The sequence below is a fragment of the Theropithecus gelada genome, chromosome 14, assembly GCF_003255815.1.
Source record: "Theropithecus gelada isolate Dixy chromosome 14, Tgel_1.0, whole genome shotgun sequence".
Taxonomy (NCBI): Eukaryota; Metazoa; Chordata; class Mammalia; order Primates; family Cercopithecidae; genus Theropithecus; species Theropithecus gelada.
In genome coordinates this window covers 70155688-70171040 of record NC_037682.1, presented here as the reverse complement: position 1 = coordinate 70171040, position 15353 = coordinate 70155688, and the positions used below count along the sequence as shown (strand labels likewise).

The 15353-nt window shown below is 48.1% G+C and overlaps 1 protein-coding gene across 5 annotated transcripts; it reads left to right on the top strand.

Moving 5' to 3' along the window:
- Positions 1-48: 48 nt before the first annotated feature.
- On the top strand, positions 49-15062 carry KCTD21 (potassium channel tetramerization domain containing 21). 5 transcript variants are annotated; one of them, XM_025357882.1, is made up of 3 exons: positions 202-252; positions 10541-10786; positions 13367-15062. In XM_025357882.1, the coding sequence occupies exon 3, from the start codon at positions 13396-13398 to the stop codon at positions 14176-14178; it is 783 nt and encodes a 260-aa protein (XP_025213667.1). In that variant the 5' UTR covers positions 202-252; positions 10541-10786; positions 13367-13395; the 3' UTR covers positions 14179-15062. The 5 variants fall into 5 exon arrangements, with proteins under 5 accessions (XP_025213665.1, XP_025213667.1, XP_025213669.1 ...); XM_025357884.1 differs by lacking the exon at positions 10541-10786 and adding an exon at positions 1999-2131 and having other exon boundaries at positions 208-252; XM_025357883.1 differs by lacking the exon at positions 10541-10786 and adding an exon at positions 1999-2131 and having other exon boundaries at positions 237-301.
- The last annotated feature ends 291 nt before the right edge of the window (positions 15063-15353 follow it).

Genomic DNA, 15353 nt, shown 5'->3' with positions numbered 1-15353 from the left:
TTTAAGGCCAGCCAGCCGGACACCGGCGGGGACGAGGCGGGGCGCAGAGCAACTCGCAGCAATGCCTCCTGGGAGATGGAGTTCGCTCTCGACGCAACGAGCTGCGAGGAGCCCAGAGAGAACTACCAGTCCCGGAAGGCGGCGCGCGGACCCCGGACCGCCACGCCCCTGGGCTGGGCTCCGACCCTCCGCCCTCCTCGCAAAGCTGCGCTGGCCGGTTGCGGAGGGGAGGCTGCAGAGCGAGGGCAGGAGGTGGGTGCGGCGCGGCCGGGGTCGCGGGGCTCGGGGACTACTGGCAAGGGTACGTGGGCCCACTGGGCACCTGTCTTACCATGAGACTAATCTATCCCAGCCTCGCCATTCCCATCTGTGAAATGGGGATGGCAGTGCCTGTGGCTGCGGGGGAGGGGGCGCGTTTCGGCGCTGGGTGAGCCGAAGGGGGCAGAGCTCTTAGAGGGGTGGGGCTGGTGGGAGGAGCTAGGGCGGATGGTGATAGTCGGAAAAGCCCGGATAATGAGGGTCGGGACTGTGGGAGGAGTCCTTGGTGGGTGGGACAAGGAGGGGCGGGGTATCTGGGTCGGGGTGGGGCACTTGTCAGGTCGGAGTCGGGGCTCTAGAACTGGGGAGTGGGTGCGGAAAAAGCCGATGAGGCCAGCCTGGGTGGGACTGGTGAAGGAAGGGCGGAGACACAGATGACAGGGAACTCGCCGCGGTCTGGAGAGCCCTGGGCCGGCAGCGCTGTGGCGGCGTGGGCAAAACCTGTGATGCATAGAACACTTCCCTTTACTGACTGGAAATAGAGTCCATCCCCGAGCTCAGTGTGGCACACCCGTGATCTCCTTGACCTCTTACGCCATGGAAAGTAGAGGCGTCACCATAGCAGTTGACAGGTGAGGAATGTGAGGCTCAGAAGGGACTTGCCTAAAACCACTCAGGACTCCTTACTTCAAATACCTTGCTTTTTTCCCTGCACTCGGGGAGGCAGGGGTTTAGCTTGGCATGGCAGGCAGGAAAGAAAGAAAAGTTTTGATGCCCTGACCTTCGCAAATTTTCTGGCAGGACCAGTCCCCCCAACCCTTCCGAATGGCAGCCTGTAAGGCAGCCCTCGTATGGTACTGTGAGGATGAAATGAGATGGATTTGAAAGCACAGTGTTTATAACTTACTGTTTGGAGGAGACCGTAGGAAGAGAGCAGTTTGAAATGGGGTGCTGGTGCCTGAGGAAAAGCACAAGTTGAAGCGTGAGAGTGAGCTGAGAAGGTGAAGGAAAGTTCTGGAAGGGGTTAGGGGATGGTAGTGGTGGTTGGAGGTCTACGCCAGGTGAAAGAATACCTTGCCATGCCAGATTCTGTGGTGTCCTTCTTCCAGCCCACCTCTCTCTCCTCCTTTGCCTTTTGCGCAACTCATTCTGGGGTCCTTGTGTCTAAAGCACCTTTTCTCTCCCTACCTATGGGTTGTGATGGTAATAGAGCAGCCTACGGGCTTCTTAGAGATATGGACTGGGCAAGACAATTATAGATGCAGCTGTCTGATGTGGGGTGATCAGGAAGGGGAGGTGAAGAAAGGGTAGTCGTCCTGAGGGCTTCAAGGCAGAGTCCTTTCCCCGGTGGGGTAAGGTGGGGAAGTCTCCGACTTACTGGAAGACACAGTAGTCACTCTGAGCATTGTCTTTCTTGAAATTTACCCAGCCACTTGCTATCCATTCCCTTACGTAGTGGAAACTCTTGCTTTACTCCCAAGTAATCACCTTGGCCTTGTCACATGCCTTTAGATTTCAGATTGAAAATTCAAGAGAGCATTTCAAAATTAGAAAGTTTTAAAAATCCAGGTGGGGAAAATGGATCTGACTAAACAGGAGAGAAATTTCTTCCTCTTTCCCTATTCTGCATGCTTCTGTGGATATAGAAAGGGGCATCCCCAGCCCCAGCAGGGGAGCCAGGCATCCATTTACTTAAGTAAAGTTGGCGGTGGTAAGGGGTTAGAATAAAATTCTCCGGAGATGCAGAGAAGGAATGAATTCCAGCTGAGAGACCTGGCCGATGCATGGGATTTGTCTTCAAGGTCCAGGCAGAGGGGATGGCAGATGCCAAATTGCAGAAGTTGAAGAGGGCCTGGTATGGTTGGTCTGTAAAGTAGGTATGTAATAGTATCTACTTCATCTGTGAGACTGAGATTAACATGTATAAAGTACCTAGCACGGTAATAACTGCTCAATAAATGTTAGCCATTATTATTACTGTTGTAGTGTTTGTTATTGTTACAATCATCATCTGCCCAGGAACGTGCCTAGGGCTGCACAGCTAGTAAGGGGCAGGGGATGATTCAAATACAAACCCAAGTAATGCCGAATACCTTGCATGGTCTGCGCCTACCCCACACACCCTCTCCAGTTCTTTTTTTTCTTTTCTTTTTTTTTTTTTCTTTTGAGACAGGGTCTTGCTCTATTGCCCGAGCTGGAGTGCACTGGCGTGATCTCAGCTCACTGCAGCCTGACCTCCCAGGCTCAAGCAATCGAACTTTTTTTTTCTCTGTAGAAACAAGGTCTCATTATGGTGTCCAGGGTGGTCTCTCAAACTCCTGAACTCAAACGATCCTCCCACCTGGGCCTTCCAAGTACTGGGATTACAGGCATGAGCCACTGCGCCTGGCCTCTCTCCAGTTCTTTCTGCCCATCCTTGACATTTCTGAGGCCCAGGAGTGGCCTTTGTCAACATTCACAGTGAGTCATGACAGGAGTTTCTTTCCTGCTGGGGTACAGAGATTCTGGGTTCATGACGAGGCAGGAAAAACAAGGCCTGAACAGCCATCTTCTCCCAGGCAGAATCACAGCACAGAAGATAGGCAGGCCTCGCCAGGCACAGTGGCTCACGCCTGTAATCCCAGCACTTTGGGAGGCCGAGGTGGGTGGATCACTTGAGGTCAGGAGCTTGAGACCAGCCTGGCCAACATGGTGAAACCCTGTCTCTACTAAAAATACAAGAATTAGACAGGCGTGTGGCACGCTTCTGTAATCCCAGCTATTCAGGAGGCTGAGGCAGAAGAATCACTTGAACCTGGGAGGTGGAGGTCACAGTGAGCCGAGATCATGCCACTGAACTCCAGCCTGGGTGGCAGAGTGAAACTCCATCTCAAAAAAAAAAAAAAAAAAAAAAAAATGGCCTAGTGGTGTGGTTTCTGTGGGTAGTGGGTCTATCCAGACTACCCACCCGGACTTAGATTCTAACTCCTCCACCACTTAGCCCTGGTTGGCATCCTCACCCTTCAAAATTCAGCAACACTTGGGAAGGAAAATTATGAACTTTTCACACTTCTAAGTAGTAGTAGTAAATCTGTAACTTACTAAGTCTGGCTATTTATTGGGGTCTGGCACTGTGACTGTAACTTTACATCTATTGGCCCTATGAAGGAAGTATTCTTCTCCCTTCTTTTAAAATACAAATATTTTTAAAATTTTCAAGCTTACATTAAAGCTTAAAGTACAACCCTTAACCTAGATACGCCAATTCACAATTTGCCAATTGTGCTTTTACACAAACACACACTTTTTGGGCCAAATTGTTTAAAAGTAAGTTACAGACATGTTTATTGACGTTTGACCCCTAAATTCTTCAACATGTATCCCTGATAAGGACATTCTACTACATAACCATAATACATTATGCGTTATAAGCAAGAAGTCAGTATTACCCAATGTAATAGTTATTAAAAATTTTCTGCCAGGTGCAATGGGTCATGCCTGTAACCCCAGCACTTTGGGAGGCCAAGGCGGACAGATTGCTTGAGCCCAGGAGTTCAAGACCAGCCTGGGCAACATAGTGAAACCCCATCTCTACAAAAACTACAAAATTTAGCAGGATGTGGTAGCATGCACCTGTAGTCCCAGCTACTTGGGAAGATCACCTGAGCCTGGGGATGTCAAGGCTGCAATGAACCATGATTGCGCCACTGCACTCCAGCCTGGGCGACGGAGTAAGACCCTGTCTCAAAAAAGAAAAAAAATTATAATTGCCCAAAAATACCTTATATAGTTTCTGGTTTTTAAAATCAGATCCAGTCAAGATGTACATATTGCATTTTATTATATCTCTTTTATCAACTCATTTAATCTAAATAGAGCCCCTTGGCATGGTGGCTTATGTCTGTAATCCCAACATTTTGGGAGGCCAAGACGGGCGGATCACTTGAGGTCAGGAGTTTGAGACCAGCCTGGCCAACATGGTGAAACCCCATCTCAACTAAAAATACAAAAATTAGCCGGACATGGTGGTGCGTGCCTATACTCCCAGCTACTCTGGAGGCTGAGGCAGGAGATGCTTGTACCTGGGAGATGGAGGTTGCAGTGAGCCGAGATTGTGCCACTGCACTCCAGCCTGGGCAACAGAGTGTGACTGTATCTCAAATAAGTAAATAAATAGAGCTTCTCCACCTATTTAAATATGTTTGATTGGTTTATCAATGATTAGATTCGGGTTAGATTTGAGTTTTTGGCAATATGTGTACTTACTGCATGTCAGGAGGATATGATGTCAGGGTCTTAGTATCCATGAATGCTACATTTGATTATTAGGTAAGATCATGGCAACCTGATCTCTCTATCGTAAGGGTACATTTTTCTCTCTTACAATTAATAGGTAATCTGTGAAGTGATTCTCTGAGTCTGTTATAATTATGTGTTCCTGATAACCTTTCACACCACATCCCTGGATCATCCTTGCTTGAATAGCAACACTGAGGGTTGCAAATTGGTAATTTTCTAATTCTACCATTCCTTCTGTGTTTATTAGCTAGTATTCTTTTTTATAGAATAAATTTTCCCTGTCTCTATCTTTCTCACTCCCATCTTCTCACCCTCTCTTTGGGGAATAACATTATGGACTTCTGTTTTTTGTTTGTTTGTTTGTTTTTGAGACAGAGTCTCACTCTGTTGCCCAGGCTGGAGTGCAGTGGTGTGATCTTGGCTCACTGCAACCTCCACTTCCCAGGTTCAAGCGATTCTCCTGCCTCAGTCTCCCAAGTAGCTGGGATAACAGGCACGTGTCACCCCGCCCAGCTATTTTTTTGTGTTTTTAGTAGAGATGAGGTTTTGCCATGTTAGCCAGGCTGGTCTTCCAACTCCTGACGTCAGGTGATCCGCCTGCCTCGGCCTCCCAAAGTGCTGAGATTACAGGCATAAGCTACCGCACCCATCCTGGACTCTTTGTTTTTTTTCTTTGTTTGTTTGTTTTTAAATCATTGGTTTATATGAACTCACCTTGAACTTTTCCTGTAAAAGTTCAGGAATCATCAGTTTCTCCAGGAAGCCCTGGTTTCTTTTAGAAGAGATGATGACATTCAGAAACAAAGATCCAGGGCTAGGTGTGTTTATTGCTACTGGGTGTCATTTCTAGGCTCTCTGAGTGAGCACAGCTAGGAAATGATGGATAGGTGATTGACTGATAGATGATAGATGGACAATTTTCATTACTCAGTACGTTTATTGTTACAACAGCTAGTCCCCACCGACAGGATTGCATGGTAAGTCATTTCACTATGGAAGTAATGCTGATTATGGAAGTAATGCTGATTATGGAAGTGGACAGTAATGTAGGAAAAAAGGAAACTGCACAGAAAAGAGCCTTTGCCTACTCCAGGTCGCCATGAGTATACAGGCTGTTGGCTAGGCCCTCTGTGGCTGGGTTCAGCTTCCTGCTGAAGACCTCTAAAGGACTGGTTCTCTGAAGGGTGTCCAAACCAGAACTTCCCAGACGCCATGACTCTGAGATCAAGAATGCACATGAAGCCCTGGGCAAGGGATTCACACTCTTTGGGTCTGCTTTAGGTTGTCTTTGAAATAAAGACAATGTGATCAGTCCTGCCTGGGTCCCAGAGTTGTAAGGATCAATATATTTATCAATAGGTTTATTTTTAAACATTGCTAGTTGTGTCTCTTCACATTTGTTACCAAATTCCTTCTCTTCTCATTGTTTTAAAACCACGGAGTGAAATGTCATTGCTTTATAATCTGGTTTTAATACATTGTGCTAAGATGTCTTATTCAAATATTCTTTCAGGTTATCAGTCATCAGTGCTTCCAGATTAAAATTTTAATTATTTAAATCTTTTTTGAAAAATACTATTGAGATTTGGATTAGGACAACATAACAACTATAATTAATTGGGGGGTGGGCAGGCTTTGGAATAAGGCCTGGCTCTGTCACCCAAACCAGAGTGCAGTGGCACAATCTTGGCTCACTGCAACCTCCACCTACTGGGACAAAATCAATTATTAAAATAGAAGAAGTTCCTATAGCTATTATCACTAGGGAAATTACAATGTTTTTAACCCTGGCCAACAGCTGGGGACAAATCTAAAATGTATATTGCTTATTATATCACAGTATCACACAACCCCTCCCCCGAGTGCGAGGCGGTGACTATGCAGACGTGAGGCATGCAGTTGCTCTCAGCCCACAAACTAGGCAGTGGTTCCCAAAAAAATTGTTTTGTCACCCACAGTATGAAGATACCATGATCCAGTTCATGGACACACAACTGAAACAAAAGGTTCACAACAATATATAATTGGTCACGACCCACTTAACTGTATTGATGTCGTGACTTGCCAGTAGGTCACAACCTTCATTTTTTTTCCTGTTTATGGAGGTAAAACTTACGTATGGTAAAATTTACCCCCTTTGTTTTTTTTTTTTTTTTTAATTGAGACACAAGTCTCACTATGTTTTCCAGGCTGGTCTTGAACTCCTGGGCTCAAGTGACCCTCCTGCCTTGGCCTCTCAAAGTACTGGGATTATAGGCATGAACCATCACAGCTGGCCAAAATTCACCCTTTTAGATGTGTACAGTTACATGAATTTTGACAGCCTTTATAAAGACATTTGACCACCACCACATCATATTACTTTGGTGCCAACCTAATAGAATATTCCCATCACTCCAAAATATGCCTTGTGTTTCTTTGTAGCCAGTCTTTTCTCTCCAACCCAGCCCCGGGAATTCGCTTAATCTGATTTCTGTCTTTATAGTTTTGCCTTTGCCAGTATGTTATACAAATAGAATCATGCACCATGTAACCTTCTGAGGCTGACTTCTTTCACTTGATGTAATGCTTTTGAAATTCAGGTATGTGGTAATGTCTTTTAGTAGTTCCTATATATTGCTGAGTCGTATTCTATTGTATGGATGTACTACAATTTGTTTATCTGTTTACATTTTAGTTGTTTCTGAGTTTGGGCAGTTATGAATAAGCTGCCATAAACATTCACATATGAGTCTTTGCATGGACATATGTCTCCATTTCTATAGCTGAAATATCTAGGAGCAGGGTCATTGCGTCATGGGATAATTGTATGCTGTATTAGTCCATTCTCAGACTGTTAATAATGACATACCCGAGACTGGGTAATTTATAAAGGAAAGAGGTTTAATTGATTCACAGTTCCACAGGACTAGGAAGGCCTCAGGAAACTTAAAATAATGGCAGAAGGGGAAGCAAACATGTCCTTCTTCACATGGCAGCAGCAAGGAGAAGTGCCAAGCAAAGGGGAAACCCCTTATAAAACCATCAGATCTCTTAAGAACTCACTCGCTATCACAAGAACAGCATGAGGAAAACCACCCCAATGATTCAATCATCTCCACCTAGTCCTGCCCTTGACACATGGGGATTATTACAATTCAAGGTGAGACTTGGGTGGGGACACAGCCAAACCATACCATATGCCAAATTATTTTCAACAGTGGTTACCATTTGCCAGCAGTGTATGAGGTTTCCATTGTTCTGTGTACTCACCTTCGTTTGGCATTGTCAGTTTTCATATGAGCCACTGTAATAGGTGTATAGTAGCATGTAATTGTGATTTCAATTTTCATACTGTAATGACTAATGATATTGACCATCTTTTCATGTGATTGTCGTCATCTACATATCTTCTTTGCTGGAGTATTTGTTAGATCTTTTGTCTGGTTGTTTTTTTTTTTTTAAGTAGAGATAGGGTTTCGCCATGTTGGCCAGGCTGTTCTTGAACTCCTGGCCACGAGTGATCTGCCCGCCTCAGCCTCCCAAAGTGCTGAGATTACAGGCATGAGCCACTGTACCCAGCTTTGTCAGTTTTTTAATTGGGATATTTTCTCACTGAGTTACTGAGTTTTGAGAGTTCTTTATATATTCTGGTTAACAATCCTTTATCAGATAGGTGTTTTGCAAATATTTTCTCCGTGTCTTATTCTTTCATTTCCTTAACAGTGTCTTTTGAAGAGCAGACGTTTTTTATTTGGATGAAGTCTAGTTTATTGATGTTTTTAATGGTTTGTCCCTTTTAGGTCCTATCCAAGAAATCTTCGCCTAATCCACAGTTGCAAAGATTTTCTCCTAGAAGTTGTGTAGTTTTAAATTTTATATTTAGGTCTATGATCTGTTTTGAGTTTATTTTTCATATATGGCATAAGAGATGGACCAAGGTTCTTTTTTCCCCATATGGATGTCCACTGCTCTGCATTTTGATAGAGCCAGGGAAGAAGGCCATGTGCAAAGCAGATCACTGCAGATGGAACGGTGAGTGCTGCCAGAGGGGGTTGTGCAGGGCACCAGGAAGCCCTGAGAGGAGAGCTGTTAACCTGCTGGAGATTGGGGACAGCCATAGAGAGGTGATGACTCCTAGGCTGGGCCTGAAAGGTAGACAGCAGAGAGAAGGTAGACAAGGGTGGTCTAGGGACAGCAAAGGCAGGGCAGGTGACAGCATGAAGGAGACTGACTCAGTGGTGTCCGGAGTGCGTGGAGGAGGGCAGGGTTAGGCATGAGAGGGGAAGAGGAAGGTGGTTTGGGCAGGGCCGGTGCTTCAGGGAGGTCTGCAGACCAGAAAGGAAGGTAGACAGAAGGCAGGGAGCCGAGTGAGGATGTAGGGGTGAAGGGGGCAGGGATGAGGCCTGAGCTCTGGGAGTAGCTATAGGGATGGGTTCAAGGAGACAGTCAAGACAGCCTGTAGGGCTGGAGTCGGGGCTGCCTCCCTCAGGCAGTTGGGTGGCTGAGAAGAGTTCACAGCAGAGTTAGGGGCAGAGGAATGCACAGGTGAGGCTTCTGGTACCTGTGTTACTGGTGGAGGGTCTTGACTATGAGTTGTCCAGGTCCTTGGCATTTTGAACAAAGTAGCAGAGGGGCTGGACGTGGTAACCCCCACACTTTGGGAGGCCTAGATGGGTGGATCAGTTGAGGTCAGTCCAAGACCACCCTGGCCAACAGAGTGAAATCTGTCTCTACTAAACAACATAATAATAAAAAGAGTAGCAGGGGAATGAAATGCAGGAACGAAGCAGCGAAAGCAGGAATTCAAGTGAGAAAGCACTCCGCAGGGTAGGAGTGAGCCGGAGCAAGGAACTCAAAGGCCCAGTTACGAAGTTCTCTGGGCTTTCAGTACCCCATTTGAGGGTCTTAGCAGCTACCCCTTATCTGGACGAAGGATTTAGTCTGTGGCTAATTAAAGGCTGAAGTGAATGGGCACCCTATGCAGATAGAGCGATGGTCCCAATCTAAGGCCCCTCCCTTTCCATCTGAGACATGGTGGAGTGGGAGGGTTGCTGGGAGAGAAGCGTTTTGATCCTTTGTCACCCAGCTGGGGAGATGGGGTTTTTCCTCTTGGTTCAGCTTTAGGAATTTGGTGTTAATTGGCCTTAGGGTCCCTGCCCCCAGACCCAGGGTTTCCCTTTTGATCCAGCTTTGGGAAGTCAGCAGAATTGGCCTCAGATTGTTTGCCCCCAGACCTTGGTGTTTTCTCTTTCATGAAGTTAGCACAAATTGGCCCGGTTCCGTGTCTCCAGACCCTGTTCTCGTGCCTCGCTTGCAGAATATCCAGGTGGGGGTGGCCAGGAGGCAGCTGGGAAGCNCTCGTGCCTCGCTTGCAGAATATCCAGGTGGGGGTGGCCAGGAGGCAGCTGGGAAGCCATGGGGGGCTGAGGCTCAGCGGTGTTAGTTCCCGCTACCTGACTGCAAACCTCCGCCGACTCATGAAGCTCCCCTTGTGTCGTGTCATTGTGCCTTTTGTAGCAGGGCCGTAGATTTGTGATGATGGACACTGTGGCCTTGTGACTAGAAAATAGGGGCTTAGACCAGGCACGATGGCTCACGCCTATAATCCCAACACTTGGGGAGGCCAAGGCAGACAGATCACGAGGTCAAGAGATCGAAACCATCCTGGCCAACACGGTGAAATCCCATCTCTACTAAAAATACAAAAATAAATTAGCCAGGTGTGGTGGTGTGCACCTGTAATCACAGCTACTTGGGAGGCTGAGGCAGGAGTATCGCTTGAATTCTGGGAGGCAGAGGTGGTAGTGAGCTGAGATCACACCACTGCACTGTAGCCTGGTGCCAGCGAGACTCTGTCTCAAAAAAAAAAAAAAAAAAAAAAGAAGGGCTTGGAGGACTGAGCTCTGTGACTCAATAGGTAAGGGGAGATTACCACAGAGAGCTTCCTATACTCGGAGCAGGAGACCTGCCTGCTAGCCAGCGTCTGCCCTGACTGCCTGTACAACTGTGCTGCTCTCCCCAGACAAATGACTGGGAGCCGTGACATCATCGGGGGCACAGGAAAGCAGGTGCTCTGCTGCTTTTGCAAGCAGAGAAATAGGAGTTTGGGCACCTATCCAGGGGTCCCAGGGAATGCCCTGTTGCTCCTGACCTCCCCTGCCTGTAATGCTGTGAGTACTTCAGCACTAACGCATGGAAGAGATAAGGGTCTGTGGACCATGGAACTGTCCATGTCCTCTCTGACACCTGCTCCTTTTCCTGCCATGGAGTTGAACCACTTCACAGAGCCTGGGCCTGAAACCCAGTGTTGGCAGGGGGGTGTTTGTTTTCGAGGAGAAAGAGAGACTGAAACTAGAACATGCACATTTCTATCCAGAAAGAATAAAAAGAGGGCAACAGGGAAGAAGATTCTGGACTAAGTAAAGGGGACCCACTCCTGGGTCCAGCTCCTGCCTGGGCCCTCTGGAGACAGAATTGGCCAGATTCAGCCCTGAGTCACAGCACCCTCCCCAGTTGCTGCCTGGCAGTCAGTCTCCACAGCAGCAGCCACGCCCCCAGTGGCGGCTCGCCCACACCTCTGTGGGACCTCCCCACCGTCTCACAGCCCATCTGCTCCAGGCTTCTACTGACAATTTTGTATTTCACATGGGCTCATTTCTCCTCAAACACTCCAGATGGGGAATGCCTTTCTACAATATCAAAGTGCCCTGTTAGACTGGGGAGGACTCATGAGGAGACATACCCCCGCCCCCGCCAGAGAGTCGAGCATGGCAGCCGAATATCTCACACTGGCATGGCCCCCATCCTCTGGAGAAAGGAGGCCTCAATGCAGTCAGCCTCTTCGGGAGGCAGAAATGTTCAGAAGTTCTCGCCACCCCTGCTGGGTAACTTTGGGGAGGTGCCTCCTCAAACCTCTGTTTCTCCATCTAGACAGTAAGCATGCTTGGCAGGATGGGTTTTTGTTTATTTGTTTTTTGAGACCAGGTCTCACTCTGTCTCCCAGGCTGGAGTACTGTGGCGTAATCACGGCTCACTGCAGCCTCGACCTGCCAGACTCAAGCGATCCTCCCACCTTAGCCTCCCAAGTAGCTAGGACTACAGGTACTCGCCACCACACCCTGCTTTGTTGTTGTTGTTGTTGTTGTTGTTGTTGTAGAGACAGGGTTTCGCCATGTTGGCCAGACTGGTCTCAAACTCCTGAGCTCGCCTCGGCCTCCCAAAGTGCTGGGATTACAGGTGTGAGCCACTGTGTCTGCCAGCCAGATAGTTTTTGATGGACCAAGGTTCATTCCCAATGGTCTCCCACATCTTCTACCTGTCTTGTCACTGTGCCTTCATTCTCTCTTGTCTCCTCTACCAGCACAGGCTCTTCTGGGGGTAATCCTGGGGCCAGTTCCTGTTGGCATCCCTACCTGCCATGTCGGGGAAGGATGACTGAGTCTGTCCACAGGCTGGCTCTGGGGATGGTATAGTGTTGGAAGCTGCAACTGAGATCTCCTGTTTTCTAGAACATGTGGTGAAGGAGATGCGCCAGCCATAGATGCTGACAGCTGGGAGATCGGGGGGCTTTGTTAAGGAGTGGATAGGTTACCTTCAGGAGGGTGCTCTGACAGAGTCCTGCATTTGCACTGACCTTGCAGCCAGTTTCAGAGAAGCTTGGGGTGTTATGACAGCAAAGGACAGGCCACCAGGAGCCAAGAGCATTTTCATGGCAAGGCAAGTCAGCATGGGAGCAGTGAAAGTCTAGAAAGGATTGTCATTTGCAGTCCAGACAGCTGAATGACCTAATGTGGGCCTTGAAGATAGATGGAAATGACACTAATCATGGCCATTCGTTGTCAAATCTTTGAGAGAAAAATAATTAAATTCAGCAGTGTCATTGGTACAGAAGGAGGAGCACTGAGCCTGGATGCATAAATCTCAGACCATTTGTTGAGTACTTAGAACATACCGATCTTTGGCTAGTAAGCATTTACACATTTTTCTTTCATATAAAGGAAACTGAGTTTGAATCCTGGCGAGGCACTTCGCCTTTCTGAGCTTGAGGAATGAATCCTGGCACAGTTTTCCTCATCTGCACGACAGGGATGGATGATTATATTGTCTATGTCAAAAGATAATACAATTTTTCTTTTTTTGAGACAGAGTTTCACTCTTGTTGCCCAGCCTGGAGTGCAATGGCGCAGTCTCAGCTCACTGCAACCTCCACCCCCTGAGTTCAAACGATTCTCCTGCCTCAGCCTCCTGAACAGCTGGGATTACAGGTGCCCGCCACCATGCCCAGCTAATTTTTGTATTTTTAGTAGAGATGGGGTTTCACCGTGTTGGTCAGTCTGATCTTGAACTCCTGACCTCAGGTGATCCACCCACCTCAGCCTCTCTAAGTGCTGGGATTACAGGCGTGAGCCACCGTGCCCAGCTGATACAACTATTATGCAAGCAAATATATGTATAAACACGTAGCATAGCTTTCAGTCCAGGCACGTTTTCCTTTCTTTCTTTAGACCAGTGGTTCTCTATTCTAACTGAACATTTAGAATCACTAAGGGAACTCTTTCAAAAAACCAGTGCTGGGGCAGTATTCCAGACCAATTAGAACAGAACATCGGCAGGGGGACCCAGGCTTTAGGGGTCCTTTCCTTTCTTTTCCTGTTTCCTTTTCCCTTTCTCCTTTCTCCCTAGTGAAGCTAATGTACTTTGCACAGTGTTAACAATTATCACCCATTCATCAGGTATTAATTCATTTCAATCCCAAGGGCATAGGCTTGATGTACAATAAGGAGTTAAGGACTGTGAGTTCTCAGATGAGGTTTGGTTATAGTCATTTCTCACTTGTCACCCTCTCCAGGGCCACTTCCAGCAACCCAGTCTCCTGCCATGTCCGACCCCATCACGCTGAACGTCGGGGGGAAGCTCTATACAACCTCATTGGCAACCCTGACCAGCTTCCCTGACTCCATGCTAGGCGCCATGTTCAGCGGGAAGATGCCCACCAAGAGGGACAGCCAGGGCAACTGCTTCATTGACCGTGACGGCAAAGTGTTCCGCTATATCCTCAACTTCCTGCGGACCTCCCACCTTGACCTGCCCGAGGACTTCCAGGAGATGGGCCTGCTCCGCAGGGAGGCCGACTTCTACCAGGTGCAGCCCCTGATTGAGGCCCTGCAGGAGAAGGAAGTGGAGCTCTCCAAGGCCGAGAAGAATGCTATGCTCAACATCACACTGAACCAGCATGTGCAGACGGTCCACTTCACTGTGCGCGAGGCGCCCCAGATCTACAGCCTCTCCTCCTCCAGCATGGAGGTCTTCAACGCCAACATCTTCAGCACCTCCTGCCTCTTCCTCAAACTCCTTGGCTCTAAGCTCTACTACTGCTCCAATGGCAATCTCTCCTCCATCACCAGCCACTTGCAGGACCCCAACCACCTGACTCTGGACTGGGTGGCCAATGTGGAGGGCCTGCCAGAGGAGGAGTACACCAAGCAGAACCTCAAGAGGCTCTGGGTGGTGCCTGCCAACAAGCAGATCAACAGCTTCCAGGTCTTCGTGGAGGAGGTACTGAAAATCGCTCTGAGCGATGGCTTCTGCATCGATTCTTCTCACCCACATGCTCTGGATTTTATGAACAATAAGATTATTCGATTAATACGGTACAGGTAAAAGGACCCCAACAGCATTGGAGACGGGGAGTCCCAAGAAGCTCATGTCAGCCAGGTCTTGGAGGGCATCTCGCCAGTGGTACGAGGCAGGGGACTGTACTAATCTGTATTAATTGTGTAGCAGGACTTGATTCCCCCCATGATGAAGTCCACCTTTTGGAATCCATTGTCCTCTGAACAGAACCACCTTTTTTCTTGCCATTTTGAGCTGCAGATGGGCTATTGTGACAAGTGAAGAGTCAGCTGATGTGTACTAAAGGAGGCCACAGGAGGATTTTCCAGCCGGGACAAAGGAGTGGCGGCTTTCTCCTGGGCTCCACCCGTTTGTACCACTAGCCAGTACCGCATTTATCCATCTGTAAGAAGGCCCTGCTGGAGAGGATGGGATGAGAACAAGAGGCTACCTCTAGTTAACCAGGACATAAAGTCCCCAGCAGTTCCTGTCACACCTGCTCCTCCCTCCCTAGGGTGCATCGATAATTGTGAATGTTTGCCCAGGGGTGACCGTGTTTGGCTGGCTTGGAATGCCATGCATTCTCAGAGCCCTGTTAGTGTCCCCTCTTGGGGGACAGAGATGAGGTGTGGCAGGGTCTAGAGGAATGAGTGTCCAGGCAGGGTTCAGAAGGTAGGAATGTGCCTCTTGATGGGGCTGAATCAAGGGATTCCTGGCTTCAGAAAGGGTCTGCTATCTCAGCAAAGATGTGCAAGAGTCTGGAGCCAGTGTAATGAAAGGCGCTTTCAAATCCAGTCTGTCGCCTGACTTTTGTCATTGTTTTCCCAAAAATTTGAGGTATCATTGAAACAGGTCATTTTAAACAAATATATTATGGATTCTCAGGGTTAGAAATAATTCGATGGCCGGGCGCGGTGGCTCAAGCCTGTAATCCCAGCACTTTGGGAGGCCGAGACGGGCGGATCACGAGGTCAGGAGATCGAGACCATCCTGGCTAACACGGTGAAACCCCCTCTCTACTAAAAAATACAAAAAAAAACTAGCCGGGCGAAGTGGCGGGCGCCTGTGGTCCCAGCTACTCGGGAGGCTGAGGCAGGAGAATGGCGTGAACTCGGGAGGCGGAGCTTGCAGTGAGCTGAGATCCGGCCACCGCACTCCAGCCTGGGCGACAGAGCCAGACTCAGTCTCAAAAAAAAAAAAAAAAAAAAAAAAAAAAAAATAAA